General features: G+C 43.2%; 1 protein-coding gene across 2 annotated transcripts; it reads right to left on the reverse strand.

The window, feature by feature from the left end:
• Positions 1-3,383: 3,383 nt before the first annotated feature.
• entpd4 (ectonucleoside triphosphate diphosphohydrolase 4) lies at positions 3,384-20,116 on the reverse strand. 2 transcript variants are annotated; one of them, XM_031305098.2, is made up of 13 exons: positions 20,013-20,116; positions 19,499-19,649; positions 17,313-17,510; positions 15,489-15,694; positions 11,643-11,793; positions 11,413-11,516; positions 8,349-8,408; positions 8,113-8,243; positions 6,758-6,924; positions 6,343-6,667; positions 4,911-4,996; positions 4,624-4,785; positions 3,384-3,913 (listed from the first exon to the last, which is right to left on the reverse strand). In XM_031305098.2, the coding sequence occupies exons 2-13, from the start codon at positions 19,504-19,506 to the stop codon at positions 3,679-3,681; spliced, it is 1,833 nt and encodes a 610-aa protein (XP_031160958.1). In that variant the 5' UTR covers positions 19,507-19,649; positions 20,013-20,116; the 3' UTR covers positions 3,384-3,678. The 2 variants fall into 2 exon arrangements, with proteins under 2 accessions (XP_031160958.1, XP_031160957.1); XM_031305097.2 differs by having other exon boundaries at positions 3,385-3,913; positions 8,089-8,243.
• Positions 20,117-21,064: the final 948 nt, after the last annotated feature.

The raw sequence follows: 21,064 nt of genomic DNA on the forward strand, positions 1-21,064 counted from the left end.
AACCATATATTTGATCATTATTACTACAGATTGTTTTACATAGAAAATATATCTTTAGACTATGAAATATGATACACTGTCATAGAGTTCTACCCCAAAGTCAATGAAATGTTTTAAAAAGTTTAAGGCACTGAAATATACTGCTTACATGTTATTGCATCAGTTACAGGTTAAATTATATATAATTATATAACCCTATTGAAAATGGCCCTTCTGCATAATTAGTACTTTTGATGAGTACATTTTGCTGATAAAAGTTTAGTATTTTTAATTTAGTTCATTTTTAATGCAGAAATATAATGAGTATTTATATTGATGATGTTAATGGCAGCTGTAGCTTGATTCCTGAGCTGTATCGGCCTGTACAGAAAGCAAGCTACAGCTGCCATTAACATCTGTTGTTGAAGAGTTTAAGGTGGCCAAAGCCCGGCAGGTGATAATGCTTCGCGACAGTAGTGACCAATTGGTCCACCAAGCAGATATTACCATCTGCACAGGACGGAAACGGTCAGCAAGCAGGGCTGTGGCAGACGCAGAGGTAAGGTTGGCACTGGTTGGGCAGTGGTGGCCTAAAGGTTAGAGATGATTTTCTTTGATTTGGTTGAAAGAAACACACATTTCTGATATAGAAACTTTTTATAAATGGGTAAAATTTGACCCGAGGACAACAGGAGGTTACATAATTGTGTCTTGAAATCTCAACGATATATTAAATTATCGCCCAGCCCGACGCTGTAGTCTGATCTTCTCCTCATGAAATAAAACAGCCAGCCACAAGTTTACCGTAAAACTTTATCATTATTGAATTACAATGTGACGACACTTATTTCACATTGATCTGTGCAAACATTTCACTAAAGACCATTCTCATATAAATAATGGGGCATGTGCTCTCATTTACAATCCCCTCACAGCAGTGATATGACAGCTTCTGAAAATGAAGCCCCAACGTAAATATATGCAACGGGATCCGACCTAAAAGTCAGATGACCAAACACACGAACTTCAGCGGGGCTTTAAAAGAGAATGATTCTCTCAAAACGAAAAGAGAAGATGATGTGTTCAGGAGAGTTTCCCCGACAGTGACAGGACATGTATTGCACTAGTTTAGCTATCAAAAGGCTATCGTCATGTTGACGCGCGCGCGCGCACGCGCACGCGCACGCGCACGCGCACGCGCACGCACACACACACACACACACACACACACACACACACACACACACACACACACACACACACACAGAGAGAGACACACACACCCACACCCACACACATATAGAGAGAGACACACACACCCACACACACACACACACACACACACACACTTCAGATTGTATTGCATTTAAGGTCCGTAATTCATTTGTAAATACAAAATGAAAAAAACATACATTTGTTATTTGTTTTAAAAACACAAATGAAGAAAAAATAAAACGTTACTGGTGTCAGAATAAAAAAAAAACAAATTAAAAAAAAATCAATCAGAAACGGGCCATATTTTTATAGCTTTTGGCAATTCCTTTCATCATTATACTTTTCGATTGAAGAATGAAAAAGGCGCTGTACAAGAGAGGCGAGAGGGAACATGTCGTTCAACCAGGACACCGTAGCAACACCGTAGCAACACGGTGCACACCGTTTTGAGACTGAACGTGTCCCTGATTTCGGAAGAAATACGTACGGTAGTGAACGTGGGGAGACAAATTATCATTTGATCCCGTTTGAACTGAGCCATGGATTACACATATGATGTTCGTCACATTAAAAGATAATTTTGCAAGTGAAGAAAGTCTCAGTTTGTCGTAAAACGGTTGAAGTATAACGGGGTGTGTCCACTGGCAGCGTCGTTCCCCGCTTCACATTCATCTCTATGGGAGCAGCCGTGCAATGCATTCTGGTAGCGTTGCGGGGACTTTGGAGAAGCGGGGCATCGAGTCGCTCTCTCCTCATTTGCATAAAGTTGTATCCAGCCAACTTTATGCAAATGAGGAGCGGCCGGCTCGGCTCGCCGCCTCTCAAAAGCTGACGGAAATCTTTTAAACTGACCGTTGTCGACCAGCAACCGCACAGCCTATTTCTCGCTTAAAATGTGTTCAGAAACACGTTTTGGTGAACTATTTTCGTAAAATACGAGATTGTATTCCGAACGAGCCGCCGTTAAGGTCGGTTTTGAAATCCCGGAGCAGACAGACCCACGTGAGGCTTTCGTCCAATCAGCTGCAGCCGTTTTCTTTGCTTCAATCACAACATGTAAATAGGAAAATGTTGGCGTTATTTTGTCACTTATTGGGAGCAGTAGGCTAGATGGAGCCGGTTACTTCCAGGTTCTGTGCTAAGCTAGGCTAGCGGTGGGGGCGTCAGACAGTTACAACACACACGGAGATGAGAAGGGTATGTATGGACTTGTCTAACTCTGGGGGATACGATGAATAAGACAAAGTCCCAATAAGTCGGCGTGTTCCTTTAAACTGACGAACATCATATATGTAATCCATGGCTCAATTCATTCTGGATCAGATCATTATTTGTCTCTCCCCGTTCACTACCGTACATGTTTTTTTTCCGAAATAAAGTGATGAAGACAAGACTAGAAAGTTTCTTGTGAGCACGACAAATACAAAAAAATTCCCCCATGTCCCTTTAGGGGCTCAGATTCTGAGACCAAGAAGGGGTTTTCCGTTTTTTGGTTTAAAAACAAATAAATGTTTTTTTTTTTTTTATCATTTTCTAATGACAAATGACTCACAGATTAATGATACCCGGACCATGTGAGGTTCCTGTAGAAATGTCAAGTGCTTGTACCATTAAACAAAAAGAAGAGAAGACGTGACCGTAGACATAAAAAGGCATTAAAAAAAAAAGGCAAATACAGTATGTCAAGCTTTGTGAAATTCAAAAGTATAGACTACATATTCATGTAGGTATTGAAGATTAAGTACTGTTGAGTTTGTCTTTTACAGAAATAAAATAGAAGACATGTCATTATTCAACCCGTTCTCACTCCGAACGCATAAAATACAGACGTTTGGACAGTGGCTGTCAGCGTCTGAAGCGACGCAAAAAGCGCCCTTCAGTGTGTTTGTAGAACTCACCGGGGAGAGCAGCAGCTACACGGGGCTAGAAGATGACGTAGCACTAAGAGCGACAACGGTAGCGAGTAGTACGAAAGGCCAAAAATCCACATAGGGAGGTTGGTTGGGGGGGTGGATGGGTCAAACCACACAGGAGTTTTACCCAGGAGAGCGGGGATCGTGTCCCGCAAGTCTCGTTTCCTAAACCCAACCGTCCTGTTCTTCCAGCGAGTCATGGAAACGTAAGCCCACCCACGACCTTTTCCTTAACCTAACAGCGTCAAAAGTGACGCCGATAGTCCCGACCAAGCGTGTTTAGATATGATGCTAAAGGAGACTTTTAGCGTCAATAGCAACGCCAAAGGCACCTGACCAAGCGTCTGTGTTTTACGCGATGGGAGTGAGAATCTGTTGCATTATTAAACAAAATAACTTCAAAACACAGAAGATTTTCATGGCTCCGGTAAGTCTGAAGACTCACACACGATGATCGATTCTCACCAGCATCTCTGAAGGGTTTCGCAGACTTTTGAAAACGCTCACTGGACAAGCAGATCCTCTCGGAGAGAAAAATGAGATCGGCTTTGGAGAGTCGGACTTTAGAAGTTTAGAGGTTGATAGGGATTGTGGGTGAGCCGAGGCCCTCCTCCAACCACGGCACGGAGGAAGGCGTGCAGGACTGCGCCGTGCGCCGATGGATGCGGCGGAGGCGCAGTAAGTACAGCATGATGGACAACAAGACGATGAAGAAACAAGCCAGGAATAAGTAGTGGTTGTTGACAAAGGAGAAGCTGTGTCGCCAGTGAGAGTGCACCGCTTTCAGACTTTCCTGCTGGATGTCCCTGGAAGAGACAAACGTTACCGTGTGAACAAACAAGTCAGTTCAGGGCCGTGTTCGTTAAATGCAAAAGTGCTCATATTATGCTTATTTTCAGGTTCATAATTGTATTTAGAGGTTATATCAGAATAGGTTTACATGGTTTAATTTTCAAAAAAACACCATATTTTTGTTGTACTGTACATTGCTGCAGCTCCTCTTTTCACCCTGTGTGTTGAGCTCTCTGTTTTAGCTACAGAGTGAGACCTCTCACTTCTGTTACATCTTTGTTGGGAATCACACATGCTCAGTACCTAGGTAAGGACTACTAGCCAGTCAGGAGCAGAGTATGAGGGCGTGTCCTGACAGTACCTAGGTAAGGACTACTAGCCAGTCAGAAGCAGAGCATGAGGGCGTGCCCTGACAGTACCTAGGTAAGGACTACTAGCCAGTCAGAAGCAGAGTATGAGGGCGTGCCATGCTAGCAGCTAGGTGAGCATTATAACGTGTGTTACAAAGGGACGAGCGTTTGTGATGGAAGTAAAGATGGACTAGGATTGCCGCTGCTTGTTATAAATCGAGCTGTGATTAGGGATGATGACATCACAGTGTGCTGATCTCATTCAGTTGTACGGCTTCACATGAGGAGCGTAGTGAGACCCTGCGGATCTTAAGCCCTTAAAGCTTCATCAGTAAAGTGACCAAGAACGGGGCATATGTGACAGAAAATCTTACCTCAGAGGCAGAAACCGTGTTCTGTAGAGAATCGCTCCGAGCGTCCACTGGACCTCCTTATCATAGACCAACAGGGCGGTCTTCAGGTTTTTGTAATTGGCTGGGAACGAGAAGCCTGAGTGCAGCACTTCATACATCCATGCTGATTTAAAACACTGGTACCTGCAGGCAGGAGCATAAAGACATCGATGAACATTCTTCGTGACGCTAGCAGGCATCTTTTTCTGACACGTAACCGACCGGTACGGCGAGCTTTAGAAGCGGTTTGACAATCCGGTGAGACTTACTTCAGTCTGTGAAGGTCAGCGTGTGAGGCGTACAGGCCGGAGTCGAAGCGCTCCCTCAGAGTCTGCCACTGGGTCGAACAGTAACTCTGTGAATGTTAAAGCACAACATCAGGAACCTTTCTAGTGGTCAGAAATACGATGTTAACCTCCGTCGTTTACAAATAAGTATTTATTATATGACATGCTTCATAGAGACTAGGGATGCACCGAATCCAGGTTTTTGGGGGTTCGGCCGAATACCGAATCCACTGGTTAAGATTCGGTTGATTCCGAAACCGAATACTGAATCCTCCTCCCTTCCTCAATCCATGAACACAGTAAACACATTAATGAAGTAAACAGTGACTGTCCTTCCTTTGCCGTACCTGAAGTTGCTGCATTCTGGCTGCTGTCTGTAGATTCCTTCATGCACAACTCGTATTCTTTCAGATGTTTCATACCAGATGTTGTAACAGCGGTGATGTTGTGTATAGTTTAGGGTCCTCGCCACCACCAGACTAATCAGCATTGCAGACTGAACGTGTAGCTGGACTTGAATGGCCTTCTTTTGACTGAAAGTACTGCCAAACTACACTTTTTCTGCTCACAAGTTCCACTTTCTCACAGCCTACTGCATTGAACGCTCCACCTACGTAAACACCTTCCCGTAATCAACGGCGCCATCATTACGGCGATCAGCGTAGCACGCCTAGTGCAAGCGTAGGGTTCGGTGGGAAAAAATTCTAAGGTTCGCCAGAAACAGAACCCCGTCAAAAAGCCCAATATTCAGCCGAATCCGAAGCCAAATCCTGGATTCAGTGCATCTCTGATAGAGACAGAGCGCATTAAAGTCCCGCCCCTACAACAACGCTCCGCTCTCTGTTGACTTGTATTGCGTGGAGGTTTCCTCCTCGTTGATTCCGTCCGCTAGCAAACTACAGAAAAATGCCTAAAAGCTGCCGTGTGATGATAAGCACTACCAACAATGTAAAGAACCCATAACTTAAGTTTTTATAAGCTGCCCACCTAAAAACGGAGCTTTTATGAAGACAAAGTGGAAACAGACGTGAGGAATCAGCAGAAAGAACGGGGAGACATTAAGCTAACGTTATGTCCAACGTTACGTGTGCAGCGAGCATTTAGTCACCAAGTCAAATATCAAAATGTCAGTTCTAAGGTATGTTGCCACTGTGGCGTTTTCTGACGGCAGGGATCGCCTCACTTCTAGCATTGGACGCTTGATCGCCACTAGCGGTTATCAGTTTCTTTTTACTGACCACTTACAAGCAAAGAAAACAGGCTCCGCCCCCTTACAACTGCGATTGGCTGCAGCTGATTGGACGAGCGCTTCACGTGGGGCTCCCGGATTTTAAAACATGGTGGCTTGTTTGGAAACTCACTTCTTTTTTTTTTTAAAATAGTTCACCGAAATGTGTTTCTGAAAACATTTTACCTTGGCAGCTTGGGCATATTTGGAAGCGTTATAATCGCCGCCCATGCGCAGCACATCCTCCGTGCAGTAGTAGAACTCAGAGAAGCCGTAGAACTGACTGTTGCCGTACTCGATGGCCGGCTGGTAGACGCCGCTGAGCGAGGTCAGGGTCTCGTTGGTGCGGTTGAGGAACGGCTGGAGAATCTGTCTACACTGGTCAAAGTCTCCTGTGCCTCGCAGATAGAGCTTCTGAGTAGACGGACCGATTTCATCCTGCAGGTCTGCGGGCAGACAAGGGTCCAGGAGCGGAGAGTCTGCCGTCTCACCGTTACGCTGCCCTAAGAGTCTGGAGAAATCAGAAACATGGTGTAAAAACTTTACCGACTGGGACGGAAAACATTTAGCAAAGAAAAAGTGATCTGGCTGTGCATCTCACTTGTTTCGAGTGGCGGTGTTTTTGATGACACTCTCCTCGTATCTTTGGCGGGCTGCATTTCCTCCGAACCCGAGGAAGGTGGACACGTAAACACGATACACATGCTCGGTGCGATGTGCGTCACAGCCCAAGTTGAACTCAGCCAGTAAGTTCTTGGCAACTTCCTCCTAGGAAACAAGAAAACCATTTAGTATACTGTTAAACTCTGTTGTGTTTCAACCTGGACCCTATTTTCCCATGTTTGTGTTTTTAAGAGACTGATGGGAACAACAATCTTTAAAACTGGTCCAGTATTAAGCGTGACCGCTGGAGTCAGCGAAACAAGCTGCAATGTAACATTAACGGGCAATTGTGCACCATCAATTTTCGTTCACTGAAAGTGCTGTTTTGAGAATAATATTTTAAGTGTTTGACAACATTATGAAAGGATCCCTACAGAGATAGACCTTTTAGTTAAACAGTAAGATCTTTTTTGTTTAACCAGAAACAGCCCCGAAATGACCATCACCAAACTCACCAGACTCCATTTAAATAAACACTACTTTTATCATCGTAGAACACACTTCATTCAAAGTCGACAGAAACAAAATAAAAATATCAAAAGCCGTCTTGGTTCATCTTTCCACTGTTCCAACAATCACCACTCTGGTTTGGTTGAAATTAACCCTTAATTCACCCATTTACATGTGGAGATATGCTGGCTCTATACACGCTAAAAGTACTGATTATTTACATGGACTCTGTGTGTTTGGCTGTTTCACATTAAACAAAAAGGATCTTACTCTTTACCAAAAAGGTCTATCTCGGTAGGGATCCTTTCCATAATGTTGTCACCAATGAATGGAAGACAGTGGAGTCCAGGTTGCAATAAAAACCCTCAAAATTACCCTTTAATGTATCTCAAAACAATATGGAACAAAAGCTGTCTAACTAGATGATGATGAGGAAAATTAAATTGAGAATCATGTGGTGTAAAGAGAAAACTACGAGAGCCAAAAGAAAAAAAGCCCTGTGTGCCAAACCTGCTAATGTAAATCAATCACTACAGCACAACCAAAACTCGACATGAACAACTTCCATTGCATTTAACCGTCTCTTAAGTACATGCATTAATGATCTCAGAACAAAAATCCTGCTATGGAGTCATGCAGCAGGCTCACAGTGTGACTTCAACAGTGATGAATGGAGAGCAGATCCTCTCCGCGGGACAAAAATGGTGCATACATGGTTTAAACCAGGGAATGACAGAGGTTGGAAGGAGGGAGAAGAAACAAAGGTTGAGTGACAAAAACAAAAACAGCACAATAACAGAATTGGTTGTGGATAATAACCTGTTGTGGAGAAGCAAAGCTTACAGTTTTGGGCACTTCGTATGCGATCTGTGTGGAGACCCCGCCCATGTCCAGGACACCGGCAGTCCTTTTCCTCACCTGCGCCTCCTGCTGATCACTGCCGGGGACATTCACCTCCACCACAGCTTCCCCATCTTCAAAGATGGACACAAAAAAAAGAGGTGACAGAGTCAGGCAGGGTGGGTTCACCATGTGTAAAAATTTACTTTTTTAGAAGTACTACTTGCTTCGGCCCCTACCATTGTGCACGTGGTTAAACCTCCCGAGGACAAAGTTTATTCCAATCCATGCATAGACACCTGAAGCAAATGATGACAAAATGTTTAGTTTGGTTTATTATAAGGATCCCCATTAGCTGACGCCTTCCTGGGGTCCAAAACAACATTAATACGGACATACCAAAACATTTCATGGCTCGTGAAAAGGAAAAGCAAATATAAACTCTAACAAGTATAAAACTAACACACAAGGAAAGAAACCAGAAAAGTATCTAAAAAAACAAATATATATTAATATAATATATAACATTATTTATAATACGTTTATAATAAGACAGACGCTGTGTGCACGGTGGACTTGATGGTGTTTTAAGCCCCCGATGTCGCCTTACAGGCAGCTAACCCTCACCTTAACACTAACATAACTTCTTTGACATAACCATTGCCGCGCTGCCTGGAAGGCGACATTGGGGGCTAAAAACACCAAATACCGCACGGTGGGAGGAGCTGTGTGTGTGTGTGTGTGTGTGTGTGTGTGTGTGTGTGTGTGTGTGTGTGTGTGTGTGTGTGTGAGCGAGACACAAGTGACAGAGAGACGGAGGAGAGCAGGGAAAGGAAATGCAGAAGAACGTGTTTTAAATAGTGTTCAAAAAAGAAATTAATAACGAAATGCAATGCGCGGCGGCCGGTGTTGATAGAGAGGCGCACCGCCACACATTAGTCTATGTGTGGGAAACACTGAATTGAATTCAACAACTTTATTAATCCCATAAGGAGCAATTCGTTAAGAGCAGTGTTGTGTCAAAATGTGATAAAATCTGGTTTATAATTAAATTAGGGGCACGTATATGACGTGTGTCTCTGCGGTATAGACAGGTGAAGTCTTGTGTCTGCCTATACATGCTGCTGCCATCTACAGAGTCAGACACTGGCACCAAGCCAAGGCCTCAGGCTGTTGGTCCGGGAAATGTGGAATCAGCTAAAAGAGAGCCAAGTCAGCAATATGACATCAACAGGGGACTTCCCTGAGAAGGAGGTCCTTAGACTCAAAAGTATCCAGTTGGATTTTTAAGCAGCATGTCCTGAAGACTGTCATTGGAGGATTTATTTTGGGGGAAAGTCTATTTTGGTAGATATAAGACAGCACCAGACAAAGAAATCCTTAATAAGCTGTACGGAACTTATTCAGGTTATTTTGTGTTGAACTCTTTTCAAGCACATTAAACTCTCTTTTTTACATCTGATTCTGACTTTTTTTTCCGACAGGACAGCTAGGTGAGAAAGGGGAGAGAGAGAGGAGGGGGGGGGAGGGGAGACATGCAGGAAATCATTACAGGTCGGATTCGAACCCTGGACCTCTGCGTCAAGGCACAGACCTCCAAGTATATGTGCGCCTGCTCTACCCACTGAACCAACCCGGCCACATATCTGATTCTGACCTTTTGGGATTTTGTCATACTTGGAAGAGAAACAGGAAAAGTATCTGAAAAAGGGCAGTTGGCGTTTGGGTCCGAGCCATTAATCTGGCTTTGGCGTCGGATCTATTAATTTACTACAACAGCAGCTACAGACAACACACACACACACACACACACACACACACACACACACACACACACACACACACACACACACACACACACACACACACACACACACACACACACACACACACACACACAGCACCTACACCTACATATAGGCCTACACCCTAGAGAGTAGTTATCCATTTAAAAGTCAAATTGCAGAAGGCATAAAAGAATTAAAGTGCAGATTAGTTTTCAAAGCAGGTCAAATATAACGACGTCTTAATGGCAACAGAGAAAATTCCCTCTGAAGAACATGATCTAAAGAAGACAAAACGCTCGTTGCTTTGCGCAAGATTTGTTGATTACAAAGAGAATTTAAATCTAGTTTTGACTCCACTGTTCAGACTGTTTCTGTCTTTCACTGTGAGGCTGTGGAACCAGCAGATAAAAGAAAAAGTCATAACACTATATGACACAACCCAATTTAAGACCCAACATTTCCTGATTTTTCCACTTCATAATAAAAGCATTTAAATAACAAAACACCCGGGGACTTTTGTTGTGAAAATGATAAGAAATGAAAGACGCTTTAACAGCCGCTGCTGTGTCTCTCCGAGAGCTGTCCACTTGTGATCCGATCACTCAGATCTGATTTTAGAAACCACGTCAAAACGGAGCATTTGGCTACGTTCACACCGCAAGTCTTAATGCTTAATTCAGATTTTTTTGCTCAGATCCGATTTTTTTTTGTTTGGCTGTTCACGTTACCTTTTAAAATGTGGCTATATCTGATTCCAGTGTGAACTGCTTGCGGTTTTGAACAGACTCGCATGCGCAAAAAAGAACAATAGACATGACATTTAGTGCTCACTGTTGCAATAAAGTTAGGGAGGTTATGGAGGAAGGCAGCATTTTTGCTTTTGTTTCAAAATGTTTGTGTAATGGCAGCCGTAACATTAATGAGCAGATGCTGAGGAGGAGAAGAATGAAGAGAAAGAGAGACAAATCGGCTATTTTGGCCTAACACCTCCCTCTCCCTCTATTGACCTGCTCCATCACTGTTCTCCACGTTGTAGGCCTAGTCAAGTTTTTAATTCTACTGTCTGTGTCTAGGGCTAGCTCCCGTCGGCGCATAATTGTGACAAATGTCGATGTAGATTGACGTAAAAGTCGCATCAAATCCGACCTGGGTCTGATTCAGGACCACATATGGAAGTGGTCTAAATCTGATTTGAAAAAATCAGATCTGGGTAAGATTTGAGTGTTCACACTACTTCTGAAGAAGTCTGACCTGGTCACATGACCCCCAAAAAAATCTGATTTGGGCCACTTTTGCCTGCAGTCTGAACGTAGCCTTTGTGTACCATGTTACTGTGTCAGGAAATCTTTCAACGCCAATAAAGTGGTGAATCAAAACTATGGCACTGTATCATTAAATGTTATTACATATTCACAATGTTTTATAAAAGCATGAATCTAAATAAAGCTGTAACTGTGATACCTTTTAGTTGAGCATACTGTTTTTTTTATTTATTATATCTATTCCTTTTATTTACCTTCCTGTTTCCCAGAAATCACTTCCACGTGCGAGTCAGAGAAGAGGAAGTTGAAGTTGACTGGGATGTCTGTTCGCAGATCCTCAAGAAGAGCTTCTTGTTGACTGAAATCAAACAAACAATCAACTTCAGCATAAAATGTACTTAAAAAAAAAATAAAATGTACTACTGGCTTCTGGAAGTACAGCAGGTTTACATTATAAGATGACGCTCATTGAGGCCGACTGTACCTTTCAGGGAGGATTCTCATTCCCGCGGTGCACAGGATGTACAAGGGAGTTTCTTGGTGTTTATTTTTGGGAATGTGTTGGGCTGCAAAGCTCAGCAGTGGATAGATGTAATCGCTGGCTTTCTCAGGTGTTTTAGCCAATTCAGAGATACCTACAAAGGAAACAACATAAAGAACCAAACATATATATCTTATAGAGAGTAAATAAACTAGCATGTAATGGTTCAGGCTGTTGTCATGAACCATTCGTACATATAGCGAAGTAATGTAATGCACTGTAATTCGAATGTTTTACACAAATTTACTACTGTATGTATTAGAGTTGGGTACCGAAACCCGGTGCTAATAGGGCACCGGTGCAATAACAACTGGTATCTACCGGACCGAATACTAACGCGGATTTCGGTGCCTCATTTCAGTGCTCCTGAAATGCCAGCGCTGTCCTCTGATGCTCCGAAAACGGACGTTAGAGGCAACAGAAGCATCGCTGTTAGGGGTGGGGGAAAAAATCGATACAGCATAGTATCGCGATATTTTCTGTGGCAATACTGTATCGATACACAGACGCCAAGTATGGATCTTTTATTATATACGTATGTGTTGGTCAGTCTGTCTGCTTGACAATCCCATTTTGCAGCAATACAATTGAAGTTAGATGAACAAACAGAGAAATGTATCTTTTTAGATAAAAATAGATGTTGACAAAGTTTAAAAAAATTTGAAGTTAAAAGGTAATAAATTGCAATATATCGCAGAATATTGCAATATGTTTAAAATCGCAATAATATCGTATCGTGAGACCTCTGGTGATTCCCACCCCTAATCGCTGCACTTGACGCTAGTGAACATAATACGCTTGGCAGCAGGTAACGTTAGCCTAGCGTTAGCTAACAGCTGGCTTAAACACGGTTGAAATGCTGACAGCTTGACGTTAAACGGTGTGACTGTATTTCCCTGGAGAGGATTCCAACACCGAGACGTAACAGTCTGCAGCTGCCGTTGTCGGAAAAACAACACAGAGGGTGCGTTCACTTGAAACTCGCCTCGCCAGCCTCGTGGTGCATTCAAAGTTATTGTAAAATACCCTTTATCCATCTAATGGTTGTTTTTGTCATTTCATTTTGACCATATGGCCTTAGCAATAAACAAGCCGTCCTTTAATGTCGCCAACTTGTTTTGTGCTCCTTTTTTCTTTTTTAAATATGTACATATTTAAAAAAAATCTTTTTAAAGTATCGGTTCAGGCACCGTTTAGGCACCGGCACCATTTTAAAAGTATCGTTTTAGCACCGGTATTGGAAAAAAAAAAAACGATACCCAATAGTACGTATGCACCACATTGACTGCCGCTTTATAAGAGCGCAAATGTCCTCGTAGGGAGGAGGCCGGGGTGGATGTTTGGGTCACAAAACACAGGGCTTTCAAGTCGGGGAGAGGAGCTCATGTCCCAGAAGACGTTAAGGGGAAAACACAAGACTTCCCCTTCGCCCAGGTGTACCCAGGAACTGGAGTTTAGATTCTCGTGTCAGGCTCGGGCCGTTATTTTCCGCCACTATCCTCGGGACGGGCCGGACCCTTGATCAAGCAATTTTCTTTTTTCTTTTTTTTTTTTATCCATTACCTATTTAGCCTAATTGGGTGGGGAGAAAGCTATGCCATAATCAGAAATATTATAAATATATATATATATATATAGGCTATATAAAAGTAACAAATGTGTACAAAATTTAGGCTGCAGTTACAAAATGCAGCACTTCATGCGCGGAGTCTCCTCCTCTTGCACGCATCACACCGGGAGCTTGAAGATGTAAAGGAAAAAAAGAAAAACAGGAGAATTACCTTTGAGCAAGTGTGGAGGAAAGTCGGAGGTATGGAAGCAGTTTAAACAAGTCGTGGGCAGTGACAACAATATGTTGTTCATCATTGTTTCTTTTTTTTACGTTTCTTCATTCGGATCCATTTGCGATCCGTTCCATTCTGAATAAACTAACAGCAGTTTACAGCTTCGTCCTTGTTGTATTATTCTAAACAGATTTCTGTAGTTCAAACAACTCTGAATTGTAGTTGAGAACGTCAGTTATAACGGCCCACGTGTTAAAAAATTGTCGGGTTTAAATCGGGCTCGGGCTCATAATTACAGTTAATGTGTCGGGCCGGGCCGGGCTCGGACGCAACGTGCTCGGGCTCGGGTAGGTTCGGGCTTGATTTTTTTTGGGCCGATCTAAGCTCTAGCAGGAATACTACTTAACTGGGCCGCTGTTTCAACCCAAACCACAATCTTTTTTCCAAATCTTAAGTAGTCGTTTTGGTGTCTTAACTTAACTGTCTTCGCCGCAGGACGCTCACCTTTTTTTGGCTAAACTTAACTGCCACGGCCGCTGAAACGACCGACACATCACCGTGCTCTGTACCCGGCTCACAGTCACTTTGTTGTTAGCAATACTGTATCGATACACAGACGCCGAGTATCGATCTTTTATTATATAGGTCTTGGTTTGTCTGTGAGATGAACAAACTGAGGAATGTATATTTTTAGATAAAACAGATGTTCACAAAGTTTCCTTTTGGGGACATAATTTGAAATTGGGAAAAAATTTGAAGTTTGAAAAAAGGTAATCAATTGCAATATATCACAGAATATTGCAATATGTTTTAAAAATCGCAAATCGTGCATGGGACCGCCAGTAATCCCTGGTTAGAAGACCTGATGGACCTGTTAGTGGTGTACGGATGGAGCAGGTCCCAGATATAAACAGGTGCCTGACCATGCAAAGCTTTTAAAGTGCTCATATTATGCTTTTTGGCTTTTTCCCCTTTCCTTTATTGTGTTATATATCTTTTTTGTTCACGTTATAGGTTTACAAAGTGAAAAAGCCCAAAGTCCCCCCCAAAGGGACTTACCATCTCCAACAGAAAACACTGTTCACAAACTGCTCCAAACAGCTCTATTGTAGTCCAGCCTTTACTTCAGAGACAAACGTGGTCACTTTGGAACACACGTTATAATGCTCGCCTAGCTACTGTCAGGGCACGCCCTCATACTCTGCTTCTGACTGGCTAGTAGTCCTTACCTAGCTACTGTCAGGACACGCCCTCATACTCTTCTTCTGACTGGCTAGTAGTCCTTACCTAGGTACTGTCAGGGCACGCCCTCATACTCTGCTTCTGACTGGCTAGTAGTCCTTACCTAGGTACTGCGCATGTGCGACTCCCAACAAAGATGTTACAGCACTGAGAGGTCTCACTCTGTAGCTAAAACAGAGAGCTCAACACACAGGGTGAAAAGAGGAGCTGCAGCAATGTGCAGTACAACAAAAATATGGTGTTTTTTGAAAATTAAACCATGTAAACCTATTCTGATATAACCTCTAAATACAATTATGAACCTGATATGAGCATAATATGAGCACTTTAACTGTCATGTGATCGGTCGTCACGTGACGGAGTGTTCTTTCGTAGGATATCATTCGAACTGTTTTTCACAAGTTTTACGACATTACACAAATCCGTTGATGAGAATATGTTGTACAATGAATCGAGTCTGGAGGAAATGAACGCCGTTTAATACTGCATGGCACGGCTCGACTTGCTCCTTTCTTGGTTTTTCCTATTAGCAGAAGTTTTGGATAGTACCTTGTACTTTTTTGGTACCGCCCTCGGTCGAAGGTTCCAAGCAAGCTGAGCCGAGACTAGGAGGTGGAGTTAAAAGTAAAGCATACGTTTTCGTACGCTATCACACGAACCCGTTCATGAGAACAAACGCTGAATGGTTTTTCGTCCATCATATTTCCTCGTTTTAGAGTCTTCAAACAAACAGTGCTATTACATTCAACCCTGTGCATCTTACCGGGTTTGATCTTCATGACCACTGGCTTGCGGTGTTGATCTCTCATTTGCCGGATGTCCAGCAGTTCATGTGGATTGCCGTTATGCCGGGGCCAACAGTACACAAACACCCTGGAGCCGCTGCTGCCACAGTCCACCACCAGGCCGTAGTTCAGGTTGGGGTTGCTAGTATCTGTTGCATCCACATCGGTCACGCGGGCCAAGTGCCTTTTGGACAACAAAGAATTGTTAAAGACTATATTTCCTGTGTTCATCATTTATGTAGTCTCGCATTGCCAGACCTTCCTCCACAGCGCTGCGGAGGAGGGTCTGCCTAGTCCACACAGCATTCTGGGATGGGAGAAAAATGTGCTCTGGTTTATTGGCATTTCTTTAAACCAATCACAATCGTCTCAGGCGCTGCTAAGCGCCGGACGGAGCCACGGTGCCTCTGCAAAATAGCCTCAGGAAGGAACTTGTTTTGGTGGAACATGTGTACGTTCAAAACTTGTTTTAGTCGTGCAACAAAAAAACTCAGATTGGACAGATAGTCTAGCTAGCTGTCTGGATTTACCCTGCAGAGATCTGATGAGCAGTTAACCATAGTCCTCAGAAATCCACCCGAGGTTAGAACGGCAACACAAAGAAAGAGGAAGGTGACGCACATCCGGCCAAAATGAGGGACACCTGGCGGAATTTCTGGCGGCAACAGATCAATCCCTGAAGTGGAACGTCATGGATATAGAGTACCATTCACGTAACCTCCATCGCTGTATCAGGACAGGTCCTTAAGGAAAGCTAAATCCATCTTGGCTGAGACGAGCATCCACTGGGGGGCTGCTACCATCAGGGTGCAGATACAATCTGCTGCGATGCTGAACTAACAGGTTCAAGAGGTCATTCATTCAGTCTGCTGTCAGCTTTGGGAATGACTTTTTGTAATAACTTTTTTTGTGCTCTTTATGTATTGTTTGTGTTTGTTATTTATATATTAGGGTTGCACAATATTGACAAAATTTGATATTGTGATATCGATTATGAATATTGCGATATAGATATTAATTTCAATATTTTTAAACACATGTAAAATTACAAAAATTACTGGAAAACGCATCAAAATAGATATCAATTCTAAGCTAAAAAAAAAATCGTGATTCATATTTTTCCCTGAATCGTGCAGGCCTAGACGGGACGCAGCGCTTCCGATATAATATTGCGCAACGTGATATCGCGATAACAATATTGAGTCGATATATCATGCACCCCTATTATATATTACTGTTGGCTGTAACCCAAATTGCCCTCCTGGGATAATAAAGATATCTTGAAGTCCATGTTAGGACACCGTTCGCAGCTATCGGCCATATCCAGACACATCCTGTCTGACGCAGTTTTCCGGTCTTTTCACAGAGCTTTTCACGGGGCTTTTCCTGGGCGAACGCCCCCCAAGTGCAAATAACAGTGTTAGCTTCCTTTTGCCAACTCTTGTAAAGACAAAGCTAAGGTAAATGCTTAAAATGATATTTTGTTAGAAAGGTAAGAAGGTACACTTTAGTGTGACACCATTAAATTAACTGAAAACATGACAAGATCCTTTATATAAAGAACGACTAAAAAAAGACCTAAAACGACAAAAAAAAAAGAAGCAACGGACTACAAAGAGACGTTAAGTGTTTAGAAAGAGATGCATAACGAGTACAGAGACGGTTGTCTCGTGATCTGTCTGTGGCTGCAGGATATTTGGAGTTACAAATATCAGATATTTAAACATATTCTGATCGTTAGCCAAAACGTGTCCAAGCATGGACACGGTATATAAACACGGAGCAGCTGTGCAGCGATGTACCTGTGGAAGTGGTTTTCCTCCCTGATCCAGCCGCCGTGTCCCTTCCCAGAGACGAGCAGCAGGTAGAGCAGCCCGATGAGGCCGAGCAGCAGGACGAGGAAGAGCAGCTGTCGGAGGGAAGGTGTGAGGAGCCGGGGAAGGACCTGGGACGACACGCTGAAATGCCACGGGGCCGGGAAAAGGCACGAAAAGCTGATCCTGTCGACACACATATAAGAGAGGAGAGCCTGAATACCTAAACATATCACAGATATATAGAATAGGTCTTTATTGTCATTGTCACAGGTACAACGAAATGTAAAGTGCTCTCCAGTCAGTGCATCATTCATTGAGTCTATAAAAATATAATGTAAGTGCTAGTGTTACTTAAAAAAGAATAAATAGAAACATAGAGCAGCATACATAAACACACACAGTCATACACACCCAGTCACTGCATAAAAAACTGCATAAAAAACAGTATGAACATCCATCTACAGACATGCATACTTTCTGTCATTGCATTGATCTGTTTCACATCAGCTTCCATATTGCACATTATTTTTTGCAGCATTGAGGGTGGTTATTAGGGGCGCACCGATCCAATATTAAGATCGGATATCGGTCCCAATATTGACAAAATAGTAGGGCTCTGCTCGATTGAAGAAATTCTTAGTCGACTAACACTCATTCAATTGTATCGACTAATCGATTAGTTGATTTAATCGACAGATCTGTAAATCTGAGTTTCTCCGCAAAGAGTCATGCAAAAGCACCACTTTAATTCTTGTGTTTACCAGAGATGTGCTCGTACGTTTCTTGGAAATAAGTCATTCGGCATGAAAAAAGCATAAAACATGACTAATCGACTAAAGAAATCTTAGTTGACTAAGACCAAAACGACCGATTAGTCGACTAAGAGGGAGCAACCCTACAAAATAGCTGGATCGGAAGAATTAACAGATCCACGAACTGATGCAGTTTTGTTAGTTTTTTTCCCTCTCTGTCGCACGTGTGTGTACAAATAAATAAGAATTCAATACATAACATCTATGTTATTTTGTCTTAGTTAGGAAGGTCTGGTGCCTTTAGTCTCTTCCACATGGTGGAAGGAAGGTATAAGGTGGAAAGTATACAGTGTATTATTAATTCAACTATGGTATCGGAACGTATCGGGTATCAACAGATACACAAAGCCCAGGCATCGGTACTGAAAACGTCGGATCGGTGCATCTCTAGTGGTTATTGCAGTAGGATAAAAACTGTGTTTGGGTCTATTTGTCCGTGCGTTAATTGATCTGTGTCGTCTGCATGAAGGCAACAGTTCACCTTTTATACACCTTTTCAATGGAATTCAATTGCTAGGCAACAGCCTGGCCCCTTGTTAACTTCCTGTCAGCTGATGACATATTCGTTATGTAAGGAAGACTGGCAGAGCAAGCTTTTCGTTGCACGGTAAGTTGTCCCTACTGTGCATGTGAGTCATATGTCAAACCTCTTGAATCTTAAACCACAACACTGCAGCAGGAAATCAACGGGCCATTCAGAATGATTACAACTGGGAAATGGTCTATAGGTGTGTTAAACCAAGTGTGTGTGTGTGTGTGTGTGTGTGTGTGTGTGTGTGTGTGTGTGTGTGTGTGTGAGAGAGTGTGTGAGTGGGTATATGGGTGTGGGTGGGTGGGTGGGTTTGTGTGTGTGTGTGTGTGTGTGTGTGTGTGTGAGTGAGCGAGCGTGTGTGTGAGTATGAGGTGTGTGTGTGTGTACGTGTGTGTGTGTGTGTGTGTGAGCGAGCGAGCGAGCGAGCGTGCGTGTGTGTGTGTGTGTGTGAGTGTGGTGTGTAAGTGTGTGTGTCTGTGGGTATATGGGTGTGTGTGTATATGGGTGTGGATGAGTGGGTGGGTGGGTTTGTGTGTGTGTGTGTGTGTGTGTGTGTGGTGTGTGAGTGTGTGGTGTGTGTGTGAGTGTGTGTGTGTGTGTGTGTGGTGTGTGTGTGTGTGTGTGTGTGTGTGTGTGTGTGTGTGGTGTGTGAGTGTGTGTGTGTGTGTGTGTGTGTGTGTGTGTGTGTGAGAGAGTGAGTGAGTGTGTGTGAGTGAGTGTGTGTGGTGTGTGTGTGTGTGTGTGTGTGTGTGTGTGTGTGTGTGTGTGTGTGTGTGTGTGTGTGTCAACCTACATTCCCCAAAAAAATGACAACAAACCAAACTAACCTTCCCATGATGCAGATAGTCTTCTACTTGTTGTTGTTGTTGTTGTTGTTGTTGTTGTTGAGATGTAAATGAGGAATCAGTCCGCGGTGGACGGGAGCTTCGGCTTAATGCTCCGCGGCTCCATCCCGTTTCCCTCACTTGTCATCGTGACCTTTTTAAAAAAGGAAAATGTCGGAGAAACATTAACAACTTCTGAGATATTGTAAGAGAAAAGGCCTTTAGAATAACGTTAGCATTAGTGGTGATACATGACATCCGTTTGGGTATATCGCTGCTGTAATGGGCGGCTTAAACGTACTCAAAATGTTAAAAAGAAATACTATTGGTAAAACACACACGTAGGCTGTAACGTTGGTTACGCGTTATCAGACGTTTGTGTAGCTAGAGCGACTATCGTAACGTGTTTAGCTACAGCAGCGAGCTAAAACACCTGAATTTGTCACATTATTACTAAACGTCCGTGTCGACACAGTACAGTTTTATGTTCGCGGCATTTAAATGATTCAATACTTACTAATAAAAAAGTGAAAGTCCATCCTTTTCTGTAAATAATGACATTTCTGGGCAGCCAGATGCTAACCGCTGGCTAATGCTTAGAGAATATGTGGCAGGTCTACGCATTGACATATGGGGCTACGGCGAGTGACGTAGTTGGTGACGTGTCGTCCCCAAACCAAGGTGCGTTTGATTTTAGTCTCCGCTTTGCCCGGATTAGAACAACGTTCCGTCCTAGGTTTTTTTTTAGGTTTCTATGCTCGATCAGAGGCAAAGTCTCTATTTTATTTAAGTGCATTTGTTAATGTGTCCTGTTTGTTTGTTTGTTTGTATATCTGTATTCTCAATAAAGTGTAGAAAAATGAAAAAAAAAAATGTATTAATTAGTCTTCTGTTGGGGATTTTAACGGCAGCTTGCCTTCTTAATGTTGCAGTACTGCCATCTCCTGGAGTTAGTTAACTCCGCCCATAGACAGTAGACTCCGACAGTGTCCAGTATGTCAGACACAGTCATGTTCTCATCATATAAGATACAGATCTTCAACAGGGGGTCCGCGGCCCCTATGGGGTCCTCAGAGTAACTGCAGGGGAGCCACCAAGTTTTTGTTCATTTTTTAAAAGTTTTTCAGTAGCCTACAGAAAAATACTTTTCACATCCATGACGTGAGACAGGTGCGTCGGAGGGGGATACGTAGGTCAAAGGGTGTAAGGGCCCTGACACACCAACCAGACGGCCGATTGTCGGCAGTAAAGCCAGTCGGACTGATCAGTCGGGTCCCCGAGGTCCAAAAAGTTCCTCAGAACACACTGAGGAGACGCCGACTTGAGCGTACGCTCTGCGCGTGCGCGAAACGTAATACGTCTCCATAGCAGCAGTCGGCGCTCTGTATTGTTTCCATTAACAGTCTGATTATTTACCAGAAAATGAGAACCGGCAGCTGATTGGACGAACGCGTCACGTGGTTCTTTTTTCTCCGGAAATTCACAGCCAGACTGTCATGGCGGCTCGTTCAGAATACGATCTCATATTGGACTAAAATAGTTCACCGAAACGTGTTTCTGAAAACATTT

This window comes from Sander lucioperca, chromosome 2 (assembly GCF_008315115.2).
Source record: "Sander lucioperca isolate FBNREF2018 chromosome 2, SLUC_FBN_1.2, whole genome shotgun sequence".
Classification (NCBI taxonomy): Eukaryota; Metazoa; Chordata; class Actinopteri; order Perciformes; family Percidae; genus Sander; species Sander lucioperca.

Bases quoted from the DNA above. Each gene is read 5' to 3' on its own strand.
- entpd4 (XM_031305097.2), bottom strand. The intron at 11,517-11,642 runs GTACAGTCGGCC...GTTTGATTTCAG, and splicing joins ATGAGAATCCTCCCTGAAAG to TCAACAAGAAGCTCTTCTTG. The intron at 4,786-4,910 runs GTAAGTCTCACC...TCCTGCCTGCAG, and splicing joins GCTGACCTTCACAGACTGAA to GTACCAGTGTTTTAAATCAG.